The 13,478-nt window shown below is 46.3% G+C and overlaps 1 protein-coding gene across 3 annotated transcripts in view; it reads left to right on the forward strand.

Moving 5' to 3' along the window:
- phf14 (PHD finger protein 14) overlaps positions 1–13,478 on the forward strand; it is a 91,034-nt gene that overhangs the window by 1,846 nt on the left and 75,710 nt on the right. For all 3 annotated transcript variants that reach the window (XR_008831999.1, XM_056416160.1, XM_056416227.1), the window contains exons 3-6: positions 15–787; positions 3,716–3,848; positions 10,446–10,605; positions 11,168–11,279. Coding sequence is in view for 2 of the 3 variants with exons in the window: in XM_056416160.1 (XP_056272135.1) it covers positions 15–787; positions 3,716–3,848; positions 10,446–10,605; positions 11,168–11,279 (1,178 nt within the window). In the remaining variant the exon portion in view is untranslated. The remainder of the gene's footprint in view (positions 1–14; positions 788–3,715; positions 3,849–10,445; positions 10,606–11,167; positions 11,280–13,478) is intronic.

Raw genomic sequence — 13,478 nt, forward strand, 5'->3', positions numbered from 1 at the left:
CCCCCCCCCCCCAGGATCGGACGGCACGGGCAACAACAGCGACGAGGACGGGTCCAAAGCGAGCGCCGCGGGTTCGGGCAGCGACTCGGACAACGACGCCGGCTCTGCAGACGACGGCATCGACGAAGAGGAGGCCAAAGACCTGGCCGCCGACGACAGCGTCACCGGGGACGAAGGGAAGGCCAAGCGGCAGGCCTCCTCGGACAGCTCCGCCAAAGACACCGCCGCCGCCCCCCCGCCCAAGAGCCGACGCAGGAGCAAGAAGAGGGCGGCGCCCGAGCTGGAGGCGGAGCTAAAAACGGAGCCGAAGCTGGAGGCGGAGCCGGAGACGGCTGCAGGGGCCGGCGCCGACTCGACCTCGACGTCCGGGGACGGCGGTGCGAGCGCGGAGGAGTCTCAGGCCGAGCCCAAGAAATGGAACTTCCGGCGGAACCGCCCGCTTCTGGACTTCACCACGATGGAGGAGCTGAACGAGATGGACGACTACGACAGCGAGGACGACAACGACTGGAGGCCGACGGCGGGGAAGAAGAAAGGCAAAGCGGCGGCTCAGAAAAGGGGGCCCGAGGGGGAGGGGGGCAGCGCCAGCGAGGACGATGACGATAACGACGATGACGACAAGGAGGACAGCGACGGCGAGAAAAATAACAACAACAACAGCAACAACAGTAGCAGTGAAAGTGACAAAGATATGAAGAAGCTCAAGAAGAAGACGACGACGAAGAGCAGCAACGCCTTCGATGAAGAGCTGACCAACGACAGCATGTCCCAGGGGAAAGGCAACGAGGTGAGCGCCATTCTCCACGCCAGCTGAGGCTGTAGAGAGCGATGTTCAGCCCCGTGGGACGACTCCGATATCTCCCACGCTTTAGTTTAGGGCTCGACCGAAGAGTTGGAGGCTCCACTCATAACGTGGGCATTCCCATTATAAATCATTAGGATAGGACTCTATCACTTCTCTCGTCTTAGGATAGGACTCTATCACTTCTCTTATCTTAGGATAGGACTCTATCACTTCTCTTATCTTAGGATAGGACTCTATCACTTCTCTTCTTAGGATAGGACTCTATCACTTCTCTCGTCTTAGGATAGGACTCTATCACTTCTCTTATCTTAGGATAGGACTCTATCACTTCTCTTATCTTAGGATAGGACTCTATCACTTCTCTTGTCTTAGGATAGGACTCTCACTTCTCTTGTCTTAGGATAGGACTCTATCACTTCTCTTGTCTTAGGATAGGACTCTATCACTTCTCTTGTCTTAGGATAGGACTCCATCACTTCTCTTGTGTTAGGATAGGACTCTATCACTTCTCTTGACTTAGGATAGGACTCTATCACTTCTCTTGACTCTATCACTTCTCTTGCGTTAGGATAGGACTCTATCACTTCTCTTGCATTAGGATAGGACTATCTCTTTCAATTCAATTCAATTCAGTTTATTTGTATAGCCCAATTTCACAAATTACAAATTTGTTTCGGAGTGCTTTACAATCTGTACACATAGACATCCCTGCCCCAAAACCTCACATCGGACCAGGAAAAACTCCCAAATAACCCTTCAGGGGGAAAAAAGGGAAGAAACCTTCAGGAGAGCAACAGAGGAGGATCCCTCTCCAGGATGGACAGAACAATAGATGTAATGTGACCAGAAGGACAGATTTAGAGTTAAAATACATTCAATGAATATGACAGAGTGTATGAATAGTTCATAGTAGGCATATTCCACGATGGAGACCTCCACGATCCATCAGGCAGATGGCGGTGGGGAGGAGGAGTGGGCGGAGTCTCAACAGTGGGCGGAGTCTCAACAGGACAGTGGCGTAGTCAGGAGCAGGAATTCCACGACCCAGACCTCGATGATCCATCAGGCAGATAGGATCTATGCCGTCTCATAGGGTCCGATGACCCCATGAGACGTGAAGTCAAAAGGACTCCGGGGAGAAAGCAGAGTTGGTAATGTGTGATGGAGAGATGAAAATTCATCCTTAAGGAGAGAAAAAAGAGGAGATAGGTACTCAGTGCATCCTAAAACGTCCCCCGGCAGCTATAAGCCTATAGCAGCATATCAAGGGGCTGGACCAGGTGAACCTGATTCAGCCCTAACTATAAGCTCTGTCAAAGAGGAAGGTCTTAAGTCTACTCTTAAACGAGGTGACTGTGTCTGCCTCCCGGACTGAAATTGGAAGCTGGTTCCATAAAAGAGGAGCTTGATAACTAAAGGCTCTGGCTCCCATTCTACTTTTTAAGACTCTAGGAACTACAAGTAGTCCCGCATTTAGTGAGCGTAGCTCTCTAGTGGGCAATATGGTACTACAAGCTCCTTAAGATATGATGGTGCATCACCAATCAAGGCTTTGTACGTTAAGAGAAGAATTTTAAAAGTGATTCTTGATTTTACTGGGAGCCAGTGCAGAGCAGCTAGTGCAGGAGTGATGTGATCTCTTTTCTTAGTTTTAGTGAGAACACGAGCTGCAGCATTCTGGATCAACTGGAGGGACCTAAGAGATTTATTAGAGCAGCCTGATAATAAGGAGTTGCAGTAATCCAGTCTCAAGTAACGAACGCGTGAACCAATTTTTCTGCATCTTTTGAGACAAGATGTGCCTGATTTTTGAAATATTACGTAGATGAAAGAATGCAGTCCTTGAGATTTGCTTTACGTGGGAGTTAAAGGACAAGTCCCGATCAAAGATAACGCCAAGATTCTTTACAGTGGTGTTGGATGCCAGGGCAATGCCGTCTACAGAATCCACATCACCAGATAATTGATCTCTGAGGTGCTCAGGGCCGATTAAAATTACTTCGGTTTTGTCTGAGTTTAACATCAAGAAGTTGCAGGTCATCCATGTTTTTATGTCTTTAAGACATGCTTGAATTTCACCGAGTTGGTTGCTCTCCTCTGGTTTTATCGATAAATATAGTTGAGTATCATCTGCATAACAATGAAAGTTTATGGAGTGTTTCCTGATAATATTGCCCTTCTCTTGCGTTAGGATAGGACTATCACTTCTCTTGACTCTATCACTTCTCTTGACTTAGGATAGGACTCTATCACTTCTCTTGACTTAGGATAGGACTCTATCACTTCTCTTGACTCTATCACTTCTCTTGTGTTAGGATAGGACTATCACTTCTCTTGACTCTATCACTTCTCTTGCCTCGTCAGTTCGGTTCTTTAGCGCACATTTGTCTTTTTCTCTTTTTTATGTTTTGCGAAATATTTGCTTTTAACTATAGTATAAAAAAAAGTATTCCGAGCAGGATGACAATTTACATTTAAACTTTATTCAAATTAAGGATTTTGTTGGAAGATTTGAACTTGTTCTGGGGGTGGACCAACCGACTTGGTGCTGATGGAGAGCAGCTCTGCTGAGCATTGAAGCAGATGCAGTCTTCATTGTCCTGGTCCTGTAACCGCTGCGGTTGAGTTGGCACATTGCCTACTCTGTTTGTCTGGAGCTCTATAATACAAACAACAACTAGAACGGGCACTCGGTAGAGCGCATACCTTCGCATATCACAAGATTGGGCATTGAATTATGAACATTTTGGCATTAGGTATGGGCGTGATTGCAGGATCGTGTCTTTGTTCTCACGGCCTCAGCACCGTGTCCGTGAGCACGGTGTGTACGGATCTATGCTCCGATCGGAGGAGGACGACCCGGGACGCCGCTAAGTGGCTTTGCTGTGCCTCTGTTTCCCCATGACCCAGGATGCCTTGCTGGACCGGTCCCAGACCTGGAGCACGCAGCACATCCTCATCTGCTGCGTCTGCCTGGGAGACAACAGCGAGGACGCCGACGAGATCATCCAGTGTGACAACTGCGGGGTGACGGTGCACGAAGGTAGGCCGCTGAGTGTCCAGGTGTTGTCCCTGTCGACGCCTCTCTGTGATTGGTTCATCGGACCATGCGGGGTGGATCAACGTGACCCTGACCATCTCCAATGACCTCATTTATGACTTCACTTCCCCTTGTTGTGCCAATCTAAAGGCGCCAAGAGCCGCTGAACCAAACGCTGATTTTAAGCTCAACACGAATACGAATAAGACCAGATTAATTATACATTCTAATTAAATGTCCACTCGACAGGTAATGATTTGAATGATTATCAGTTAATGAAGACAAAAACAAAACAACAGTGCCAGACATCACTGAATCCAGCCTCTCAGAAGCTGTGAGCGTCTTTGAAAATATTAATAAAAGAATAACGCCACACACACACACACACACACACACACACACTGGACATGCATGCAGAAGGACATGGTAAAGGCATGTTGGTCCTAGGAAATGGGACGTGTCATTTGATGACGTACAGATTGCAAAATGTGTATATTCTTTTATTTTGAGCTCCATTAATGTGAGTATTCTGATTAGGGCTTGAGTCGTGAAAGCAGCGTCCTCGTTTTAGGTGAGGCGCTCATGCATCGCACACTTGTCTCATTGCACTGCGTCGCCATCTTTCCCGTCACTTTACTTTGAAAGGGTCTTTTCTGTTGAGTTTTTCTTCCTGATCCGACGTGATTCTGGCCTAAAAAAACGTGAAAACAAAGATTTTCAAATGTGATGAAATCGTGAGCACTGAATGATCCTTGGGTGACACGTGAGCCCATGTTCACACGCCTGTGACCTCATCCACACACGGAACACACGACATCACGGTCCACCATCACGGCGTCAGGGCTCAGGCAGCGGACACCTCTGAGGACTTGTTGGATGATCTCAGACACTCTAACGCACCCTCGTGTGTGTGTGTGTGTGTGTGTGTGGGTCAGCACACACACACACACACACACACACGTGTGCACACTGTTGTGTGGGAATCGCCCTAATCACACATTCTCCATAGGCAGACAGGAGATAATACTCGCAGTAGGTCTTAACTTTTATCTTGTTCTCTGGCGTGGTTGATATATTCTTCCTCTGAGACGCGTTTAATCTCCCTGGAAACGACCCGGAGGGGACACTAAGTGGTCTGAGAGCGAGGAGGCAGCCTCCCATCTCCTCTCCAAGGACACGGGCGGTCCGGCCAGCAGAATACAGAACTTCATTCTGCTGTCATTTAGTGGCACCGCTGTTTGTTGTTGTTGTTGTTGTGTCGAGACATCAGATCTTCTCCTTGAGGTTTACAGCACGGAATCTACCAGCCAATTAATGAGTTCTTTACAAAAGAAGACGGTCGTCAGCGACGTCCAATCACGGTGGAGCTCTTCCTCTGATCTCATTGGATGGCTGCGTCTGCTCCTTCCCTAAACAGACTAGATTGGGCCTCAAATTTCACAAATTTGAGTTTTAAATAGTTTTTTATTTGAGAGCGGATGGATGAAAATCTACTAAATTGTTTTTTATTTCTGGGAAAACATGTGAAATGATGGTCAGGGCGGTAGATTCCGTAACTTTCGTAAAATTCTATGACTTTTCCAGGTTTTCCATGACCCTGTTTTGAATAAAGTGTTGAAAATGAAAGTTTTTTAGTTTTTTTATCTGATTAATCGATTAATCGGAAAAATAATCAACCGATTAATCGATTATCAAAATAATCGTTAGTTGCAGCCCTATACTGTATGCTTTGGAATCCTCATTGTTAGTTTAAATTAGGGCTGTCAATCGATAAAAAAATTTTAACTAATTAATCGCACATTTTGAAATTCATTAATCGCGATTAAACGTTTTTTTTTCTTCTAAAGACTAAATCTTCTAAATGAACGAGTAATCCCTTCAGACAGCGTGAATTTTAGACACTTGTTTAATTGTATTCTTTTTTAAAGACAAAACTTCCCACAGAGCTGTGTTTTCAAAGAGGCTTCTACCTATAAAGTGCCAGAGAGGTATTTAATATCGTGGATGATAAATTGTTTCTTAAGTGAAACATCCAGATTAGTAAGAAAAGGTGTATTAGAGACCCCATTGATCCTGTCATCCTTAACACTGAACAGCAGAACCAGTGGCCTTGGGAAACTGACAAATATGTCACGTTAACCCTCTGGAGTCTGGGCTCATTTTCTCGATTTTACAAAAAAATGTAAATTCACCTTTTAAAGTCTTTTGCATGTGACACATCCCAGTGTTTCCCCCACCAATCTATCAGGGTGAGGCCCCGCCCCCCTGTCATGTTCTCTATCGCACCAGATTACATCAGAAGTAATGTACGGTTCTTTCCTTAAAGAACACGTCTTTGTTCTTTATTAAACTAAACGTCTGTTGTTGGTCGTCTCTACAGTAGCATGTCATTCTGTCTCGACATGTCGTTCACTCTTCTCCGTCTCGCCGCAGAGCTCCATGCCGGCGTGTCTGCGCGCGCATCGGGCGGAGAAAAAAAAGAAAGTCCCCTGCACCTTCCGCCCCGCGTCACCGACACGTCGCCCTCTGCTTCTCTGTGAATATCGAGGAGCAGACGGGAGGAAGGAGGCGGACTGCCGCGGCTTGACACTCAGAGGAGTGCAACAACTTCAACGACACCGGAAGTAAACAAAGTTGCGTTAATTGCGTTACAATATTTTAGTGCGTTAATCGCGGCCAAATTAATCACATAGATTAACGCGTTAATGCTGACAGCCCTAGTTTAAATACGACATTTTCTCAATTTCAGGTCGACACTGAGATTTCACAAAATGTTTGGTCATGGAAATTTGATTTATAGTCATGGAAAGGTCATGGAAAGGTCATGGAAATCCACGATTGCCAACTTTATCACTTATATCTACATCTTATGGGAACACCACCCATGGGAACACAACCCATTGGAACACCACTAATTGGAACACCATCCATTGGAACATCACCCACTAGAACACCATCCATGGTAGCACCACCCATGGGAACACAACCCATTGGAACGCCACCCATTGGAACACCACCCATGGGAATGCCGTCCATTGAAACACCACCCATGGGAACACCACCCATGGGAATGCTATCTATTGGAACACCACACATGGGAACACCACCCATTGGAACACCAACCATTGGAACACCAACCATTGGAACACCACCCATGGTAGCACCACCCATGGGAACACAACCCATTGGAATGCCACCCATTGGAACACCACCCATGGGAATGCCGTCCATTGAAACACCACCCATGGGAATGCTGTCTATTGGAACACCACCCATGGGAACACCACACATTGGAACACCACCCATTGGAACACCACCCATTGAAACACCACTCATTGGAACACCAACCATGGGAACACCACCCATTGGAACACCACCCATGGGAACACCACCCATGGGAACGCCCCTACATTGTCTTTAAATCCATCCTCACTGCTGGAGGCAACCGCTCCACGGTGGCTTTAGTCAAACAGTTCTTTCTATTAAAGCTCAATAAAGTTGACGGTAGCGTTGCTGTTTCGGCCAACTCTTACCTGGACCCCTTTTTCTCTTTTTTCTCTCTTTTCTTGCCAATCTTGTCATTCCTGACGAGGATAATCTTTTCCCTTCGGGGATTACGAAGATATCCAGCAGTCATCACTTTTGGTCAGCTTAGCTGCTATTAGCCAGCCACCCAGTGGCTTAACAGGCTGAGCTTTGTGTCTCAGTTCAAAGGGAACACCCAAGATTTGTGCCACGGTTCAGCCGTAAGTCGGTTAAACCGGGCATAGTGGTCGTCCACAGCCCCCAGTTCCACGGTTCAAAGCCCAATCAGCGAGGATGATGGGGCCCAACCGTTGCCACAGTTAAACCAGTAATGCCTCCTTCTTTAAGAGAATAAACGTCGAGGAGAGTTACTTGGAGCTGGCAGGATTTAGCCTCCTGTCCTCACCACCCGCTGTGGAGGAAAATGGAGGCAGAGAACTAGGCGGCGGTTACGGTGACATCTTGGGTCGTTAGATTCTCAGTCGTTCGCCCGTTTTTGAAGGTCAGGACCAGTTCCAGCTGTGACTTAATTGCACCAGTGTAATAATCAGAAGCTCGACTGGTGTGTCCGGCCTCTGGAAACCAAAACCCGGTGGTCTGTAGAGCAGAATTCAAAATGAGTGATTCATCCCTCGATCAGAAAAAGGACGAGCACCCACCAAACGAAGTGCGGGGCCGAGCACGCGGCGTTGGCCCGGCTCCCCGGTGTGGCGCCGCACAGTGACGGGCATGCAGAGCGCTGAGCTTCTGATTTGCGAGTCTTTCCCTTTGCTCCGAAAAGCCCGAAGGCTGCTCGACTGAATTAGGAGTTGGCGTTATCTCCCCAGCGGAGGCGGAGCGCTGATTGCTGGGCCTCATTGGTAGCGACGAGCACGTCCGCCGGTGTAATAGCCGCCATAGAAACCACATCAGCCACGTAATTGTTTAGGCAACCTCCGGAAGAAAAAAAATTAAGAGGACGCTATTCAAATTCTTTCGCTTCGGCTTCTCCGGGGCACATTTTGATATCGGATGTTCAATTTGTGGCGCTGCAGAGTCCCAGTAGATTGACAGCGTTGAGACCAGGTCCTGTGAGTGTTTGTCATTTCATCACTTTTTGTCTTTTGAATTGGTTCCCAGACAAGACGAGAGCAAACCACAGGAGAACTTCTATTACGCAATCACTGACCAGAAGCAGAACTAACCTATAGCAGACCACGGTGCAGACCCATGTGACATCTTTTCCATTCGGCTCGATGAACGATGGATTACGCCTTCAGTTTCAGGAGTTTCTTGAACATTTAACCTCCAGAGAGGATATTAGTCGGCTCTGATTGCGATACATAATTACATAATGTTCTTGCTCCATACGCGTTGTGATAGAGAAACTTCTAACAACATAATGTTTTTTTGATCCTATATTTCGGTTGTAGAGGTCGTAGAGGTTGTAGAAGTCGGAGAGGTCGTAGAGGTCGTAGAAGTTGGAGAGGTCGTAGAGGTTGTGGAAGTCGGAGAGGTCGTAGAGGTTGTAGAAGTTGGAGAGGTTGTAGAGGTTGTAGAAGTTGGAGAGGTCATAGAGGTTGTAGAAGTTGGAGAGGTCGTAGAGGTTGTAGAAGTTGGAGAGGTCGTAGAGGTTGTAGAAGTTGGAGAGGTCGTAGAAGTTGGAGAGGTCGTAGAGGTCGTAGAGGTTGTAGAAGTTGGAGAGGTCGGAGAGGTTGTAGAAGTTGGAGAGGTCGTAGAGGTTGTAGAAGTTGGAGAGGTCGGAGAGGTTGTAGAAGTTGGAGAGGTCGGAGAGGTTGTAGAAGTTGGAGAGGTCGGAGAGGTTGTAGAAGTTGGAGAGGTTGTAGAAGTTGGAGAGGTCGTAGAGGTTGTAGAAGTTGGAGAGGTCGGAGAGGTTGTAGAAGTTGGAGAGGTCGGAGAGGTTGTAGAAGTTGGAGAGGTCGGAGATGTTGTAAGTCTTCAGGTTCAACTAACATGACTACCCCTCTTTCTTTATGGAACACAATCATCACAGTTTACCTTCTTATTTAGACTCACTTCCTCTTTTATCTTTGACCTACCGTCTTGTTTTTCTTTTTTGTACCAGGAGGGGTTAATACCAACCGTTCATTGCCTGTGTTACCTCAGGATAAAGAGGTTTTAATGATATGGATCACAGGTGTCAAACACAAGGCCCGCTAGCCGAATGCGGCCCACCACGTCATTTTATGCGGCCCCTGACGGCTCGAAAGGCACATGATCACCTTTTATATCCTGTGCTTTTATTTTGAAGGTTTCAAATTAAATGGATTTGTGTTATAATATGAGAGAAATGTCCTTGTGTACATTATCTCTACACTTGAATGAACAATAATCAAATGCAAAGAGAGTTATTTTACAATATGTTCGGGAGTAGTTTATACAGCGCTTCAGATACACCGGCCCTTTAGGAGGCGGCCATGATGCTGATGATGAGTAGGGATGGGTATGGTTTGTGTTTTTTCTGATACCGGTGACTAAACGGTGCCTGAACCGATACTTTAAAAAAAAAAAGAAGCACAATGAGGACATTAAAAACCTCTTCGGCCAGATTCCCTGTAAAAGCCGTTATCATGGAGCTCTGACAAACAACGGATATCAGACTGTCACGCTCGAGCTAGCGCTAGCTACCAGCTAGCTTAAACATGGTTATAATGGCTAATTTATTATTTGTTGGCCTACTTTTATGAATGCAAGACTTGCGATCAACGTTCCGGTACTACTCTGAGTTACGGCTGCTCGTCATCATCGGTCTCCTCGTGTTCAAGGGGACCGGTGATGCAGGCTATCGTAACCTGCTGACAGGGCGGAGTCACCAGAGAAGTGCAAAATAATTGTTTTTTTTTCAATTTCAATCGGCTCAGGCACCGAAAGGAAGCACCGAAATGTGCGTTGCGTCTCGTTCCGGGTGGCGCCCGTTGTGTAGGAACCCAACGGTACCCAACCCTAAAGACGGGCGTGTTCTCGATGAACCCTCGCCTTCTTCCATTGGTCTTCCAGCCACTGCGCGTCCTCATGGACGCAGCAGTGACATCACGAATGCCGCCATATGCCGACGGTCCCGTCCTGTGTTCCCAGGGTGTTACGGCGTGGACGGCGAGAGCGACTCCATCATGAGCTCCGCCTCGGAGAACTCCACCGAGCCGTGGTTCTGCGACGCCTGCAAGAACGGCGTGATGCCCAGCTGCGAGCTGTGCCCCAACCTGGACGGCATCTTCAAGGAGACGGACGCCGGGAGGTGGGAGTCGCCGACGGCACGTTGACCCCGGTGGTCGGCGGCCATATTCAAATTTTTAACCCCCGATGACCCTCAGCTGCTTGAGAAAGGCTGACGTTCGATACGCGTAGAGCTAAAATTGTACGTACAGTATAGTCGGCAGTGGGGAGGGAAAGCGGTTGGATTAAGGAGGCGGCAGAGAGAGAACTGGCAGAGGAGCGAGAGGATGGAGGGAGGAGAGGAGATAGAGAAAGAGAAGAGTGTGTTCTGTGAAGCGTGGAGGCTTCAGCCACGTTATCGCTGAGAGTGCTCCTCAGCCAGGCTGCACCCGAATTTACTACTTCACTAGAGCATGAAAAACACAGCAAATTAAACTGTGGAGCGGCTGCTTGCTGGAGATGGATATCTTTATATTGGACTTTGGATTCTCTTCGCCGAAGTCCGCATTTGAAATTGTGTCACAGCAGCCGACAACATATTTTAAATGATGACATTTTTAGAACTACTAATGTGTTTTGGTTGTTTCTCCGTTCGATTGGACCAGTCGATCAACCAATCGGATTGCTTCCCTCCTCGTCTCTAGGTGGGTGCACGTGGTCTGCGCGCTGTACGTTCCCGGCGTCGCGTTCGGAGACATCGATAAACTCCGACCGGTGACGCTCACGGAGATGAATTATTCAAAATACGGGGCCAAGGCAAGTACTCTGAGATGCATTCATGCAGGTGGGGTCACATGTTTCACACTTTAGTTCTTTACAGGGTCCGTACGGTCATCGAAAACCTGGAAAAGTCATGGAATTGTAAAATGGTCATTTCCAGGCCTGGAAAAGTCATGGAAAAAACTTAAATCATAAAAGTTTTGGAAAAGTTATGGACATGTGTTATATCACATGTTCATTTACGCGGATTTTAAAATAATTCATATGTATTTTCAAGAAAGACGCTCAAAATATAAGCCGGCGTACGCAATCAATACGCTACATTTTCTAAATTGTTCGTGTTTATACCGAGATTTCAGTTTGTTCATGGAAATTTGGTTTAAAGTCCTGGAAATCCATTGGTCAAAATGTGTAAGAACCTGTCTTTAGTTTGAGCACTAAAAGAGGTTCAAGAGTTCAACTCAGTTTATTTCTTACAGCCCAATGTCACAAATGATGAATTTGCCTCCGAGGGCTTTAAAGTGGAGGTTTAAAGGAAAGTGTCAGCGGCTGTATAAGCAATGACATCATCTGGAGCCTCAGATGTGGGAACCCAAGAAAGATGACGCAAGTTATTATAAATATATGTATGTACTCGTTTTTAGATATTAGGTTTGTGTCTTGAGAAGTTCTGACCACGTCATTATTTTGAGTGTTCCTCGTTGCTGTGAGATACAAAGTCAGTTTCATGACGTACAGGATCCATTTCCTTTTGCATCACATTGTCAGAAATGTGTCTTCTGGGTGAAGCAGAAGTTCTAAAAACACCTCAAATCACCGAATGAGCGAGATGAAGTTAAAGAGTAAAAGATGAAGGCCGTTGGCATGTCTGTTTATTTGTGAGCGATGGGAAAACAACGCCGTCTTTCCCTGTCGATTGAAGTGTAAGAGTTGTAGATGGTTGTGTCCATTAAGACACACGTCAGTGAGTGTAGAAGGCTTTTCTCACAGAGGACATGTGGACTCATTGTAGGACATCCCTGCTGTTACTAATATCTAATGATGGCCTGTCCGTTGTCCCTTGTGAGTGAATGACCGATACCTGAACCCTGAAATCAGAGCAGCTCAACTGGAATTCAGCCGTCGTTCATGTCATCAGTTACATCAGCGTTCACATTTAAAGCGTCGCGAATAATACACTTTACTCGGGTGAGTTTACTCGCTTGACTGTTTGTGGCTTTTCGTTTCATTCCCTTCACTTGTGCCTTGGAGGGGGCGGGGCCTATCTCTGTGGCTTTACTCCGTGGAAACAGTTATTATCTCCTTCATCCACCATGAAGAACTAACCACGAGTTCTGCTTCATATCATACTTGTTGAGGACGTCCCACAAACGTGTGAACATCTAACGCCCTCGTGTTTGGGTTCATAACATTAATATATATATATATATATATTTATACACTACCGTTCAAAAGTTTGTGGTCACTTAGAAATGTCTTTATTTTTCAAAGAAAAGCACTGTTTTTTCAATAAAGATAACATTAATCAAAAATACACACTATACATTGTTAATGTGGTAAATGACTATTCTAGGTGGAAACGTCTGGTTTCTAATGAAATATCTCCAGAGGTGTATAGAGGCCCATTTCCATCAACTATCACTCCAGTGTTCTAATGGTACATTGTGTTTGCTAATCGCCTTAGAAGACTAATGTCTGATTAGAAAACCCTTGTGCAATTATGTTAGCACAGCTGAAAACAGTTATGCTGGTGATATAAGCTATACAACTGGCCTTCCTTTGAGCTTGAAGTTTGAAGAACAAAATTAATACTTCAAATATTAATCATTATTTCTAACCTTGTCAGTGTCTTGACTATATTTTCTATTCAATTTTCAATTCATTTGATAAATAAAAGTGAGTTTTCATGGAAGACACGAAATTGCCTGGATGACCCCAAACTTTTGAACGGAAGTGTATATGAAAAAAGATGCCAACATTTTGGATGAGAGATGATTATCATGTTTTTAATTCAAATAAAATACAAATTAAAGCTGCAAGCAGCGATGAACGGGTCCTCTCCCTGCTTCGCACGTCGGGGGTGCTGGCCGGACGCCGGCCCCCTCGGCCGAGAGCGCACGCATGGCGTTCGGGCGTTTGACCGTTCGTCACGCGACACTGATTTTACTTTGCTAGTCGGTGGCGCTTTGACTCTGAGTGAAAAAAGACTTGTTGATATCCTCAGGCCTTGAATTC

This window comes from Pseudoliparis swirei, chromosome 1 (genome assembly GCF_029220125.1).
Source record: "Pseudoliparis swirei isolate HS2019 ecotype Mariana Trench chromosome 1, NWPU_hadal_v1, whole genome shotgun sequence".
NCBI classification, from domain to species: Eukaryota; Metazoa; Chordata; class Actinopteri; order Perciformes; family Liparidae; genus Pseudoliparis; species Pseudoliparis swirei.